The sequence below is a fragment of the Bicyclus anynana genome, chromosome 8 (genome assembly GCF_947172395.1).
Source record: "Bicyclus anynana chromosome 8, ilBicAnyn1.1, whole genome shotgun sequence".
NCBI lineage: Eukaryota > Metazoa > Arthropoda > Insecta > Lepidoptera > Nymphalidae > Bicyclus > Bicyclus anynana.
In genome coordinates, this window is record NC_069090.1 from 15,322,559 (window position 1) to 15,334,545 (window position 11,987).

The 11,987-nt window shown below is 40.2% G+C and overlaps 1 protein-coding gene across 1 annotated transcript; it reads right to left on the bottom strand.

Moving 5' to 3' along the window:
• Positions 1 to 1,322: 1,322 nt before the first annotated feature.
• On the bottom strand, positions 1,323 to 11,851 carry LOC112053163 (inositol oxygenase-like). The gene is made up of 7 exons (XM_024092482.2): positions 11,745 to 11,851; positions 9,860 to 10,037; positions 9,016 to 9,224; positions 5,033 to 5,169; positions 3,475 to 3,609; positions 2,579 to 2,674; positions 1,323 to 2,094 (listed from the first exon to the last, which is right to left on the bottom strand). The coding sequence occupies exons 1-7, from the start codon at positions 11,757 to 11,759 to the stop codon at positions 1,986 to 1,988; spliced, it is 879 nt and encodes a 292-aa protein (XP_023948250.1). The 5' UTR covers positions 11,760 to 11,851; the 3' UTR covers positions 1,323 to 1,985.
• Between the last annotated feature and the right edge of the window lie 136 nt (positions 11,852 to 11,987).

Consider the following 11,987-nt stretch of genomic DNA (forward strand, 5'->3'; position numbering starts at 1 on the left):
TTGCATACAATTATTTCTTTACAATCATCTATTATTTTTTTAATCTATTCCCTTCTTGTAAGATCTCTAAGAAATTATTCAGAATGTAGTAAATAGTATATCGGTTCAGTTATAAAAATAGGGGTTACTCAAGGATCTATGTTAGTGCCATTTCTGTTTCTCATTTACATCAACGATTAAGTATGCTTAGTCTTATCCTATTTATATTATATGCACATATTACTTTTAAGCATAATTATATTTTCTATTAACGGGTTAAAATTAGCTTAATAAATGGAACTATGGGCAAAATGGTAGGACAGTACTTTAAAGTATCTCTACAAGAAAATGCGACGTGCCTTGGAATTATTACCTATATTACCTATACCTATTAAAAATCAATTCTTGACTCATTCTTGAATCTTCCTTTGTATTTAAATTTAATAATGTCTTTAATTTGTCAGCGGATTCCGTAATTTGCTATTACATATTTTATTCCATTCATTCCCTTTCGTTCTCGTCTATTTTGTTCTACTAAATCTGCTTATCTATGCTTTCTTTTAGTAATCTTTCTTTAATATTCTATGAGTATTTATTCAATGTTATTTTGTTTGTGGATCTACATAAAAATAATTGATCCAGCCAGTCCAGACTCCAGTACCAACCATCAGTCTGTTTTTAATATTCACTAGCTGACGCCGCGCGGTTTCACCAACGTGGTTCTCGTTCCCGTAGAAATACAGGGATAATATAGCCTATAGCCTTCCTCAATAAATGGGCTATCTAACACTGAAAGAATTTTTCAAATCGGATCACTAGTTCCTGGGATTAGCGCGTTCAATCAAACAAACAAACAAACAAACAAACAAACTCTTGAGCTTTATAATATTAGTATAGATTATCATTAGATATTTTTTTCTGCTGTTGCAGGTAGATGTACCTTAAGGTTAACGATCGGTTCAGATGCAATTCATTTTCATTGAACGCGCAATTTAGATCTATATATAACTTTACAATACGCGCAGAAAAATCTATTAACCTTATCAATTGACAGTAGACCATGTAAAACCTATTTATAACCTATTTTTATGGGTGGTATAACTTTAACGTCGTTGTCTATCTGTGTGTGTCTGTCTGTGGCAATGTAGCTCTCAAACGGATGGACCGATTTCGATACGTTTTTTTTTCAAATTGAAAGCAAGTAAGTTAATTTTCTTTGTGCCAGCTCGCACTTTGCAACATGAAAAGTTTAAAATAAAAGTTTCTGACATAAAAGTCTTTATTGTAGTTAATGTCTTTACCTTCGGGGTTATTAGTTTATTTTAATTTTAACTTATAATACCTAGTTAGTAATTTCACACACACACCTCAGTGATGGTACCTACAGATTTTTAAATTGGTTTTCATTAATTATCATTATTTTTTACTAAAATGTTTTTTTTTGCTCCCTATAGTACTTCATCAGTTACAGTTAATTAGTTAGAGTATGATATCGGAATTAAATTGAATAAAAAAAATAATGTAGGTACATCTAAGCTGTGAGTAAAATAATCATTAAGTAAATAATAAAATATTTATTAAGTAATTAGGTACATGGGTATTTTTTATATATTTAATAATATCGTTATAAAACTTAATAAAATCGTTTAACAATAAATAAAAAAAAGTAATTAGATAATAACACATTTAAATTGAAACAATAAAAATAAATTAACAAAATACAATAGTAATTAGTAGATATTTGTAAAATATGGGTACCTACATGCTTTAAACGAATAGTGAACGTATAGTAGGTACCAACGGATAATAATTAAGTATGTAGGTACATATTTCAAAATAATGTGTATCAAAAATCTACCAACTGAGTGTCAAATACTTTCAAAATTCGAATATAAGTACCTACTTTGTACCTATGTGTACACTAGCCGATAAAATTAACTTTCACACGTTTACTTCGTCGTCTAAAGCAAGCATTTCCGGGCTAGTGAGACGAAAATTATATCATATCACCACTCGCAAACGCCAGGAATATACTTCTCAATAAGTTTCTCATAGTACGGCCACAGAGCTTGGATGTCGGGAACTGTAGCACTCTTCGTATAGAGGTCGTATTTGCTGAAAAAAAAAGCTTTGTGATTATGAAGATTATTTAGTGTTTATTTTTTATACTGGCCTTTAACGGGCTAACCTAAACTGAAATTACTGCATGCAAAATACTTTTAGGCCCAATTATCCGCCCACTTTACTATACTCGCGTCATATTAAAGTGGGCGGATAATTGTGCCTCTGAGTATACGTCTAGATTAAAAACAAAGGGTGGGGCTTACTAAATCATAGACCAGCAACACCTAACAATTTTTAACTCCAAACGTAAGCTACTTCTGTGACTATGTGAGCGCAAGAGCTAAGCTAATTATACTTGCTGATACGCACACAAGCGTACTTATCGCAGCGTAGCGATGCGTCAAGGGCTCCCATTTCGGGGCACATAAAATAAATCTTATGAATCCTGCGCCTACACACTATCTATGTGTTATAAAATCTATGGCTGGGGTTTGAGCAAATTCTAGAAACATCTAAAATGTTTGAAAGTACTAACTTGAACTCATGCACCCATTTCAGGATCTCCTCATCTTTCTCGTTGGTTAGGTGGCGGTAGTCTCCGCCGGCGTGCCACGGGTACAGCGAGTGGTATCTGCAACAATAGTAGATTGTTATACAAGGGGCTAAAAAGACCCATTACGAGGTATTTTTAGGGCACAAGCCGTAAGGCGAGGACGCTAAATAAAAACCGAATTACAACGGGTTTAACCTCGCGTGTTACATTCTACTTTTCACTACGATTGCGAGAAAATAAATCAATTCAGTACAGTATTCAATGTTTTATTTAAATTAAAAATTAAATGTACAACTGGACCCAGACTCTTCACCGAGGAGAGGATTGTTGATCGAACTGTTCGACGTTATTTTTCTGTCAAAGTATAATCAATGATCATCATTACATCAATGATCTAATGTGATTATAAAAGCTGTATCTATAGAATCGATGTTTCATAGTTGTAATCATATTCGATGATTAAAGAAAAATTAAAGAGCTCCGTAAAAATATCCTACTGTGTAGTTGAATGATGTACAAAACGGGCAAAAACTTCTAATTTAGTTTAAGATACGTATATACCAAATCTAAGCTCGTGTTCCTCAGAAAATGACAGACAGTTTGTTCGTGAATGCGATAGTGATCCTTCTATAATTGGTCTGAGATCGCTGTCCGCTAGACTCCTAACATGGTCATGGAATAATGATTCCCACCAATAAATTAGTTTATATAGTTCCAATACACATTGGTAAATTTAGTACCCACGGGCAGTTTACTCGTTTCTTCCGCGGGAAGCGACACATAATAGGGATTTGCGGAATAAGGCGTTTCACAGTCGGGAGGTTATCCCACTAGTTCGAAGGCAATGGGAATACTACACTCATATTATGAAGAAATACCTGATCATATAGAGCGCCTTCTCCGGCAGCGTGCTGCGGTTGTGCTTCAGGAACTGGTAGAGGTACTCGTCGTGGCTCCACGAGATGAGCAGCGCGTCCAGGCCGCAGTGAGGCGAGTACATGCCGTACTGCGTGCTGGTGAGGAAGACAACATGAATGACGACCGTGACACAGTGGTAAGCGCGATGGATTCACAAGACTGAGGTCCTGGGTTCGACCCCCGGCTGGGCCGTTTGAGATTTTCTCAATTGGTCCAGGTCTGGTTAGCTACCATCTTACCGTCAAAGACGTACCGCCAAGCGATTTAGCCTTCCGGTACGATTTCGTATATAATATAACGCAGTGGTGTAGGTAACTATATGTATATCATCTGAGACTCGTGGCATATTCATTGATTGAACCCTAGAAAATATCGTCTTGCCGCCGGGCTAGCATGGGCAAGGGATAAAATTTTTATCCACCCATTATATCCACTGACTAAGGATATAAATCCACCCGTCATAGCATGGCCACAAGGGAAAGACAAATTAATCCCCGATTGACATTACGCGTGGAGATCTTTTCCTCGACTATGGCATATGGAGTGGATAAAATGATATACTTTGGGACTTTTGACATTTAAACGCGATAAATTTATCCCTGTGAAGTTGATGTGGGGATAAAAATTTACTTAAAAAAACAATTATGTCTCGCATGTTTTGGTCTTTAACAATTGCTTCGCAATATGGGGTAGGGTAGGGCTAGGGTAGGGTTAGGGTAGGGGTAGGGTAGGGGTAGGGTAGCGGTAGGGTAGGGTAGGGTAGGGTAGGGTAGGGGTAGGGTAGGGGTAAGGTAGGGGTAGGGTAGGGGTAGGGTAGTGGTAGGGTAGGGGCAGGGTAGGGGCAGGGTAGGGGCAGGGTAGTGGCAGGGTAGGGGTAGGGTAGGGGTAGGGTAGGGGTAGGGTAGGGGTAGGGTAGGGGTAGGGAAGGGGTAGGGTAGGGGTAGGGTAGGGGTAGGGTAAGGGTAAGGGTAAGGGTAGGGTAGGGTAGGGTAGGGTAGGGGTAGGTAGTACAACTCACTTTTTGAAATTCATTTTTTCTACTAATATTAGTCTTAAAACACCGTTTACTATAGATACCTACTACAAACCACCGCAAAAAAACAATCACCAAACAAAACAATGCCAACAGAAAACAGATAAATAATATGCACAAAATAACCAAATATAATCAAATTTACGTTTATTTCGGACTATTGATATACCTAATGCCAATTTATAAGATATCTACAAATGGGTGGACAAGTCTTTCCCTCCGTTTATCCACCGGGGATAATATATCCACCGGCGTGACCATGCGCTGTGAGTGGATAAAACGAGTGTGGGGGATAAACGTTTTATCCTCTCCCCGTGGATAAATTTCTCCCTTGCCCGTGCTAGCCCTGCAGTGCCAAAGTTACGCAACTGCTGTTAAGTTCAAGTCCAGTTCAATATCCTTGTAATTGCAGCGGCAACTCTTTGGACACTGCAACGCTGCTTATATGCAGAAATAAGAACGGTAGTTGAGAAGATATTGCCTACTTGTATCTCGGGTCGTGCGTGTCGGGGTTGTCCTTGAAGCTGTCGTCACCATATACGATGCTCTGTCCCCACCGGCAGCCCACGGGGAAGGTGTCACCCACCACGCACCATTGAGGTTCTCCGTACAACGCCATCACCTGCACACAATACATACTTCAATGAAATACAAGATGGCGCCACTTGTTGGAGTAAAAGTAAAACTTCTTTAACCATTCGCTGCCCGCGAGTATTTTATCGGTGAGCCCGTCTGCGTTGAAGAAGCCGACAGTCAGGGAATGCGGTTTTAATCTAACGTTGTGAGCCATTTAAAAAATCTTATATTCCTCTATCGCGTGGATCATGATACTGTGCTCGCCTATTGCCCTTAGTGGTAGTTATATTTTTTTACATGTCACGTAACGGATACGATGGGCGACCGGTCGTCCATTTAGGAGTCACTTGGCCTAAATAGGAGTAAAATATTAAATGCATGACGAAAATTGTAATCGAGCAATGCGTGCCATCTACAATCACAGTGAAAAAGTGTTTGTTATTTTAAACCACCAATAGATGGCGTTTTTAGAGAACTTTGAAATAATTGTACACTTCAAGAACCTGTTGCGATGCAGTTATGCCTGATAGATGGCGCTGGTTTTGAAAAGAGTCTTACTAGTACTACAGTCAGACCACGTTTACAGCATGTTTTATTTTGTTTTTGTTTGTATATTAGCCCTCACTTAAGTGATTATATACTCTTATACCCACTTATGCCGCAGCCACAAAATGTTCCTCATGCTGCTTGTCGTACCTACTAGTTCTTTCAGTCGCGCTCCAAACCGACCAAATAGGAAGCAATGGCCAGGTCGAGTAACGTAGCCACATAACATCTCTGCCTACGTCCCTCGCCACTTGTGCAGTGTGTGACAGGCCCGGGAATCTGAGAGAATCAAGTACGCGTAGTAGATATCTAAGTTAATAGTTGCAATATCTTGTTGAGCGAATGGAGATTTACTTAGTAGAATTGAATTTTATTGGCAATAATTATCAATCTAACTTGTAAACAAAACGCGCGTGATAGGTATATATTATTGCACGTGGTCTTATAAAACATAACAGCGTTATCGAGGCATCAGTCGAAGTCACCGAGTCACCAGAGGTCCCTAAAACATGCGTAGATTATTATAATCGTGACCCCGCGGTTAGCTGATAAAACAGTAAACACGTAAATCATAAACCATGAACTTACACCAATCGTAAAGTTCGTTTGCTATTATGTTATCTTGTTTTCAATGGGTTTTTCCTACTTCGTATTTGCGTTTTATTCATTACTTAGTAAAATTCAGTTGTGACATTAAGAATATCACTAATACCTAAATAGGTAAAGGTATGCACAGGTAAGTGTATAAACGTCGATCGGATAACAAGGGTTGATGCTTGGCGACAATAGGTATCTGAATCTGACCAATATGGCGGCAGTTTAAGTACTTACTAGTTCAATAATACTTCTACCACACAACATAAGCTCTCAAAGAGTTTCTACTGCGCGCACTGTATGGTTTTTACACAATTTAACAGTTCTAAGTATCGCCGCACATGGGCTACATGCGACAGTCACAAACGCCGCCACTAGAAGCAAGAAGTGGCCACAAAAGTAGCTGAAGCGCGCGACAGCCACTTGTGGCCAGTGGTCGACTCGGTCGGTGGCTGCTACTTTTCGACTCTAACAGGTTTACTGAGGAGAGAGAGGGGTGCGGAATAGCGTGAGTGTGGCGACGTTTAGTGGCCGGTGCGGGTCACAAGAAGCGAGCAGCGACGATTGTAGCTTGTGGCGGTCACCGGCGTCAACCGTGTGCGGTGAGTTCATACAAAATGTATGAAACTACAGGAAATATGCCGGTAGCGGTGTTTTGTGGTTGTGGCCCGTGGCCCGTCTGTGGGAGCCCTAAAGACGCAATAGCATACATGTATTTTCACTACTCTTGCTCAAAAACACTGTCATATTACCACTCCACAGCGGGGCTAAACAAGCATTTTAGCCTCTAGGGGCTAAAGTAATTTTGTTTTTTAATTCTTGTCTGTTACGAGTACTAGCCTACTATAAAACGGAGGAGGTTTTATTCGAAAATAGAATCATTATAGGTAAGGCCCTGATTGTTTTGAAAAATAAATAAAAAGCTTTAAATTAGAATGAAATGCAGCGTTCTTGTCTGTGGAATGCGTTCATTTTTTTATTTAATTTTTGTTTGAGTTGCGAATAGAGCGAGATTTGAAGACATGGGACATCCTGTACGGTGTAATACCTTTGCCTTTTTCTCGTGAAAGAAAAATAAAATTAAAAAGCGAGAATTTTAAAAACAATATTGCCGTGAATAATCCATACTTGATTTTTTTTAATGAAATTTATTGTAAACTAGCGGACGCCCGCGACTTCGTCCGCGTGAAAGTCCTACCCTACCCTAACCTACCCCTACCCTACCCCTACTCTACCCTATCCCAACCCTACCCCTACCCTACCACTACCCTACCCCTACCCTACCCCTACCCTACTCTACCCCTGCCCTACACCTACACTACACTACCCCTACCTTACCCCTACCCTACCCTACCCCTACCCTACTCATTAAGGCTGCACTTCTTTATTTATTCCTCCCACCGCGAGTCGCGTCGAGCGCGGCAACCGTTACACAAAAATAATCCTTAAAGCATGAATTAGTATTCACGCGCGATGGCTTAGCGTATTTCATGTATAACTTTGGTGTTTCTTTACCAATTTTTATGATTCTTTTTTTATTGAATAGGTAATAATGTTAACTTTCTTATTAGGGATAAGTGATGAGTGTTATAAACATAAGAGTAGACAAATATAATTAGAAAGCTCCGAACTGCTAAGCTATCGGGAGTTACACGTGTTATTGTGAGTCAACCATAAAAGATAGACATATATATGCTGTTGTGTTTTTATAGATAATTTTAAGGAGAACATTTCCGTCATACATGATTTCTATGTACCTTTAACCATTAAGGCTGTACACGCGACGGAAGCTTAAAAAATTGAGTAACTTCTCCCGTTTTCTCAACATTTCTCTTCACTGTTCTGCTGCTATTGATCGTAGCGTAATGAAAAGTATACTATAACCTGCCCAGGAGTATGTAGAATAATTGTACCAAGTTTCGTTAAAATCCGTCTAGTAGTTTTTGTTTCTATAAAGAACATACAGACAGACAGACAGACAGACAGACAAAAATTTTACTGATTGCATTTTTGGCATCAGTATCGATCACTAATCACCCCCTGATAGTTATTTTGGAAATATATTTCATGTACAGAATTGACCTCTCTACAGATTTATTATAAGTATAGATAGATTTGTGACCGTAACATACATATTGTTCAACGTTAATTGTTATTGTTGTCTTCATCTAGTGATAATGGTGATCCTAATTTGGAGATGGATGAAATTTTCAATCTGTTACCATCAAAGTCGAGACGCATTTACTTAAATACCTACCTAGGTAAAGTGGAGAAAACAACAACGAATGGATTCACTTACGAAAGGAGTTTTTTAAACTATTATCTCCCACGTTTACCTCAAATAGTCATTATTCATCTTCACAGGAGTCGGAAATTATGTTGCCGGGTAAAAGCATCTCCCTTAATATCCAAAATTGTAGACTTTGTACATTTAATTTTCAATTAATATAAATCATTGAATATTGTACTAAACTATTTTATTTTCTCGCAATCGTAGTGAAAAGCAGAGTGTAACACGTGGGGCTAAACCCATTATAAACTCGGTTTCTCTTTAGGCGGCCCTCGCCTTCGTCTCGGGCCCTAAAAATACCTCGTATATAATGGGTCTTTTTAGCCCCTTGTATAACAATCTACTATTATCTTTTTTCGCAGGGATTTACCCTTACTAGTAATTTGAAAAATCATGTTAATCTGTGCTACATAGACACATCGTGGCTATATAATATAGCACAGTTCTTGAGGCTTTACTTACCTTGCCCAAGTCGTGGATGAGTCCAGTGAGATGGAACCAGTCGTCATCAGGGTAGTCCTGGCGGATCCTCTCGGCGGTCTGGAAGGCGTGTACGATGTTGGGCAGATCCGTGTCGGGGTCCGACTCGTCGACCAACTCGTTCAGTTTGATCAGCGCGTCCTTCACCGTCGACTTGAAGTGGTTGAACTTCAGCCACTTTTCGCGCTTCTCTGTTTACAAATAATTTTTATAAACTAGCCGACGCCCCGCGGTTTTACCCGCGTAGTTCCCGTTCTCGTGAGAATACGGGAACTTAATATAGTCTATGACACTCACAAACAACGTGGCTTTTTTTTTTAGTATAAGAATGTTGCTAATGACCTTACTATGCCAGCCTACGGCAAGCTCGGCCATCTAACCCAATAGTGCAACGGGCTGGGATCGAACCCATGATCTTTCTCTCAAAACTCGTGCTCAACAGTGAGCTGAACGTGGGTTGTTAATGAGGATATTGTTCTTATAAAAACAATTTTTATGCCACCACTTACGTTAAGAGCCGTGATAGCCCAGTGGATATGACCTCTGCCTCCGATTCCGGAGGGTGTAAGTTCGAATCCGGTCCGGGGCCTCCTCAACTTTTCAGTTGTGTGCATTTTAAGAAATTAAATATAACGTGTCTCAATCGGTGAAGGAAAACATCGTGAGGAAACCTGCATACCAGAGAATTATCTTAATTCTCTGCGTGTGTGAAGTCTGCCAATCCGCATTGGACCAGCGTGGTGGACTATTGGCCTAACCCCTCTCATTCTGAAAGGAGACTCGAGCTCAGCAGTGAGCCGAATATGGGTTGATGACGACGACTTACGTTTAACGAGATCAACTGTAACATTGGTGTGCATGGTGTAATAAGTCCTGCGCACTCGCGCCTTGATGGGGTCCTCGTCGTCGATGCTGTAGTCACGGAACGCGTCTATCGGCTTGTCGTTGAACGTCGGCTCGGGACGAAGCAGTTGCGACGGGTCTATCATTGAGATAGGATGTTTCTAGAACGATGAATCTACGTATTATATTCGACCTCTTTAATCCAGCCCTTACAGTAGTATCGCTGTAAAAATGGAATAACTTCTCCCGTTTTCCCAACATTTCCCTTCACTGCTCTGCTCCTATTGATCGTAATGTGACGAAAAGTATACTATAACCTGCCCAGTTATGTGCATTTTAAGAAATTAATTATCACGTGTCTCAAACGGTGAAGGAATCGTGAGGAAACCTGAAAATATGAGAATTTTCTTAATTCTCGTTCGTGTGTGTAGTCTGCCAATCCGCATAGGGCCAGCGTGGTACTGGTGGACTATTGGCCTAACCCCTCTCATTCTGAAAGGAGACTCGAGCTCAGCAGTGAGCCGATGGGTTGATAATGATGAACCTGCCCAGGAGTATGAAGAATAATTGTACCAAGTTTCGTTAAAATCCGTCGAGTAGTTTTCGTTTCTGTAACGAACATACAGACAGACAAAAATTTTACTGATTGCATTTTTCAATTTTTGGCATCAGTATCGATCGCTAATCACCCCCTGATAGTTATTTTAGAAATATATTTCATGTACATAATTGACCTATCTTCAGATTTATTATAAGTAGGTACCTAAAGATTTCATTGTTTAGGAGACGGTTTAACAGAATCGTTTCACCCTCTCCTTTTTAGGGCGTCTGTCCTCGCCCAAACCAATAGTGACGCTGCGGTGCAGAGGCGTCTTTAACAGTGGAATTCAAAGACGTTGCAGGGGCACCCCCAGATGACCATTCACCTGCTGAGTGTCGAATTTCTTAAACACATAGAGTTTAAATTCGACATTCGGGTGAACGATCCCCTGGGGCACCTCCACAACGTCTATGAATTCCACTGTTACATAATATGTAGCGCCTGGTTGAAATCATAACCCTAGCGCCCTCTAAGCGGCCGGCTCCCCTAATCCGTCGCCGGGGTACTACGCACCCCCTGCGTCATAAGTAAAGACGCCTCTGCTGCTGTGGTCACATTAACGAGCCATAAATAAGAAAACAAGAAGTTTACTTAAGTAGCACGTGTCTCAACTGAATCAGCCAATCAGTGTTGTGTATTAATTCATCATTTAATGTGTGAATGACTTTAGCTACGGGAAGCTGCTAGGGCACCTATAAACAAAATTTTGAGAAAATTTTGTTTAGTAGATAGATCGAGTCGATGATCTTTTTTTTTTTATTGTTTACAAGTTAGCCCTTGACTACAATCTCACCTGATGGTAAGTGATGACGCAATCTAAGATGGAAGCGGGCTAACTTGTTAGGAGGATTAAAATCCACACCCCTTTCGGTTTCTACACGGCATCGTACCGGAACGCTAAATCGCTTGGCGGTACGTCTTTGCCGGTAGGGTGGTAACTAGCCACGGCCGAAGCCTCCCACCAACCAGACCTGGACAAATTAAGAAAATCTCAATCTGCCCAGCCGGGGATCGAACCCAGGACCTCCGTTTTGTAAATCCACCGCGCATACCACTGCGCCACGGAGGCCGTCAATCGCTGACGATCGAGGGTGGCTGATGGAGGATAGATGATGATGACGAAAAAAGTCAAAGCTTGCATGCTAATGAACCAATATTCAGAGAAGATAAACATTTAGCTATTATGGGCAGAAAACATTTTTAAAATCTACATTTGGTTGATAAAGATTATATGTCAAGACAGTAAAAAAATTATAAAGATACTCACTACTTCAGCGGCCATAATTCTGGTAAAGACGTAAAAGATATCCAAATGCGTCGAACCGATCAACAGTCGCTTATCAATGAAGAGATGTCGTGTCAGCTCACATTTATAGCCGACCTACGATCCAGCTCTCGAGTGCTTGTTTTATAATGATAAACACGGCTTAATTTCACCTAATACGAGATTATTATAAGGCTAGCGGACGCCCGCGACTTCGTCCGCGTGAAATCCTACTACTACCCTACC

Bases quoted from the DNA above. Each gene is read 5' to 3' on its own strand.
- LOC112053163 (XM_024092482.2), bottom strand. The intron at 9,225-9,859 runs GTAAGTCGTCGT...ATTTGTAAACAG, and splicing joins TACAGTTGATCTCGTTAAAC to AGAAGCGCGAAAAGTGGCTG. The intron at 3,610-5,032 runs GTAGGCAATATC...CTTCCTCACCAG, and splicing joins ACGCACGACCCGAGATACAA to CACGCAGTACGGCATGTACT.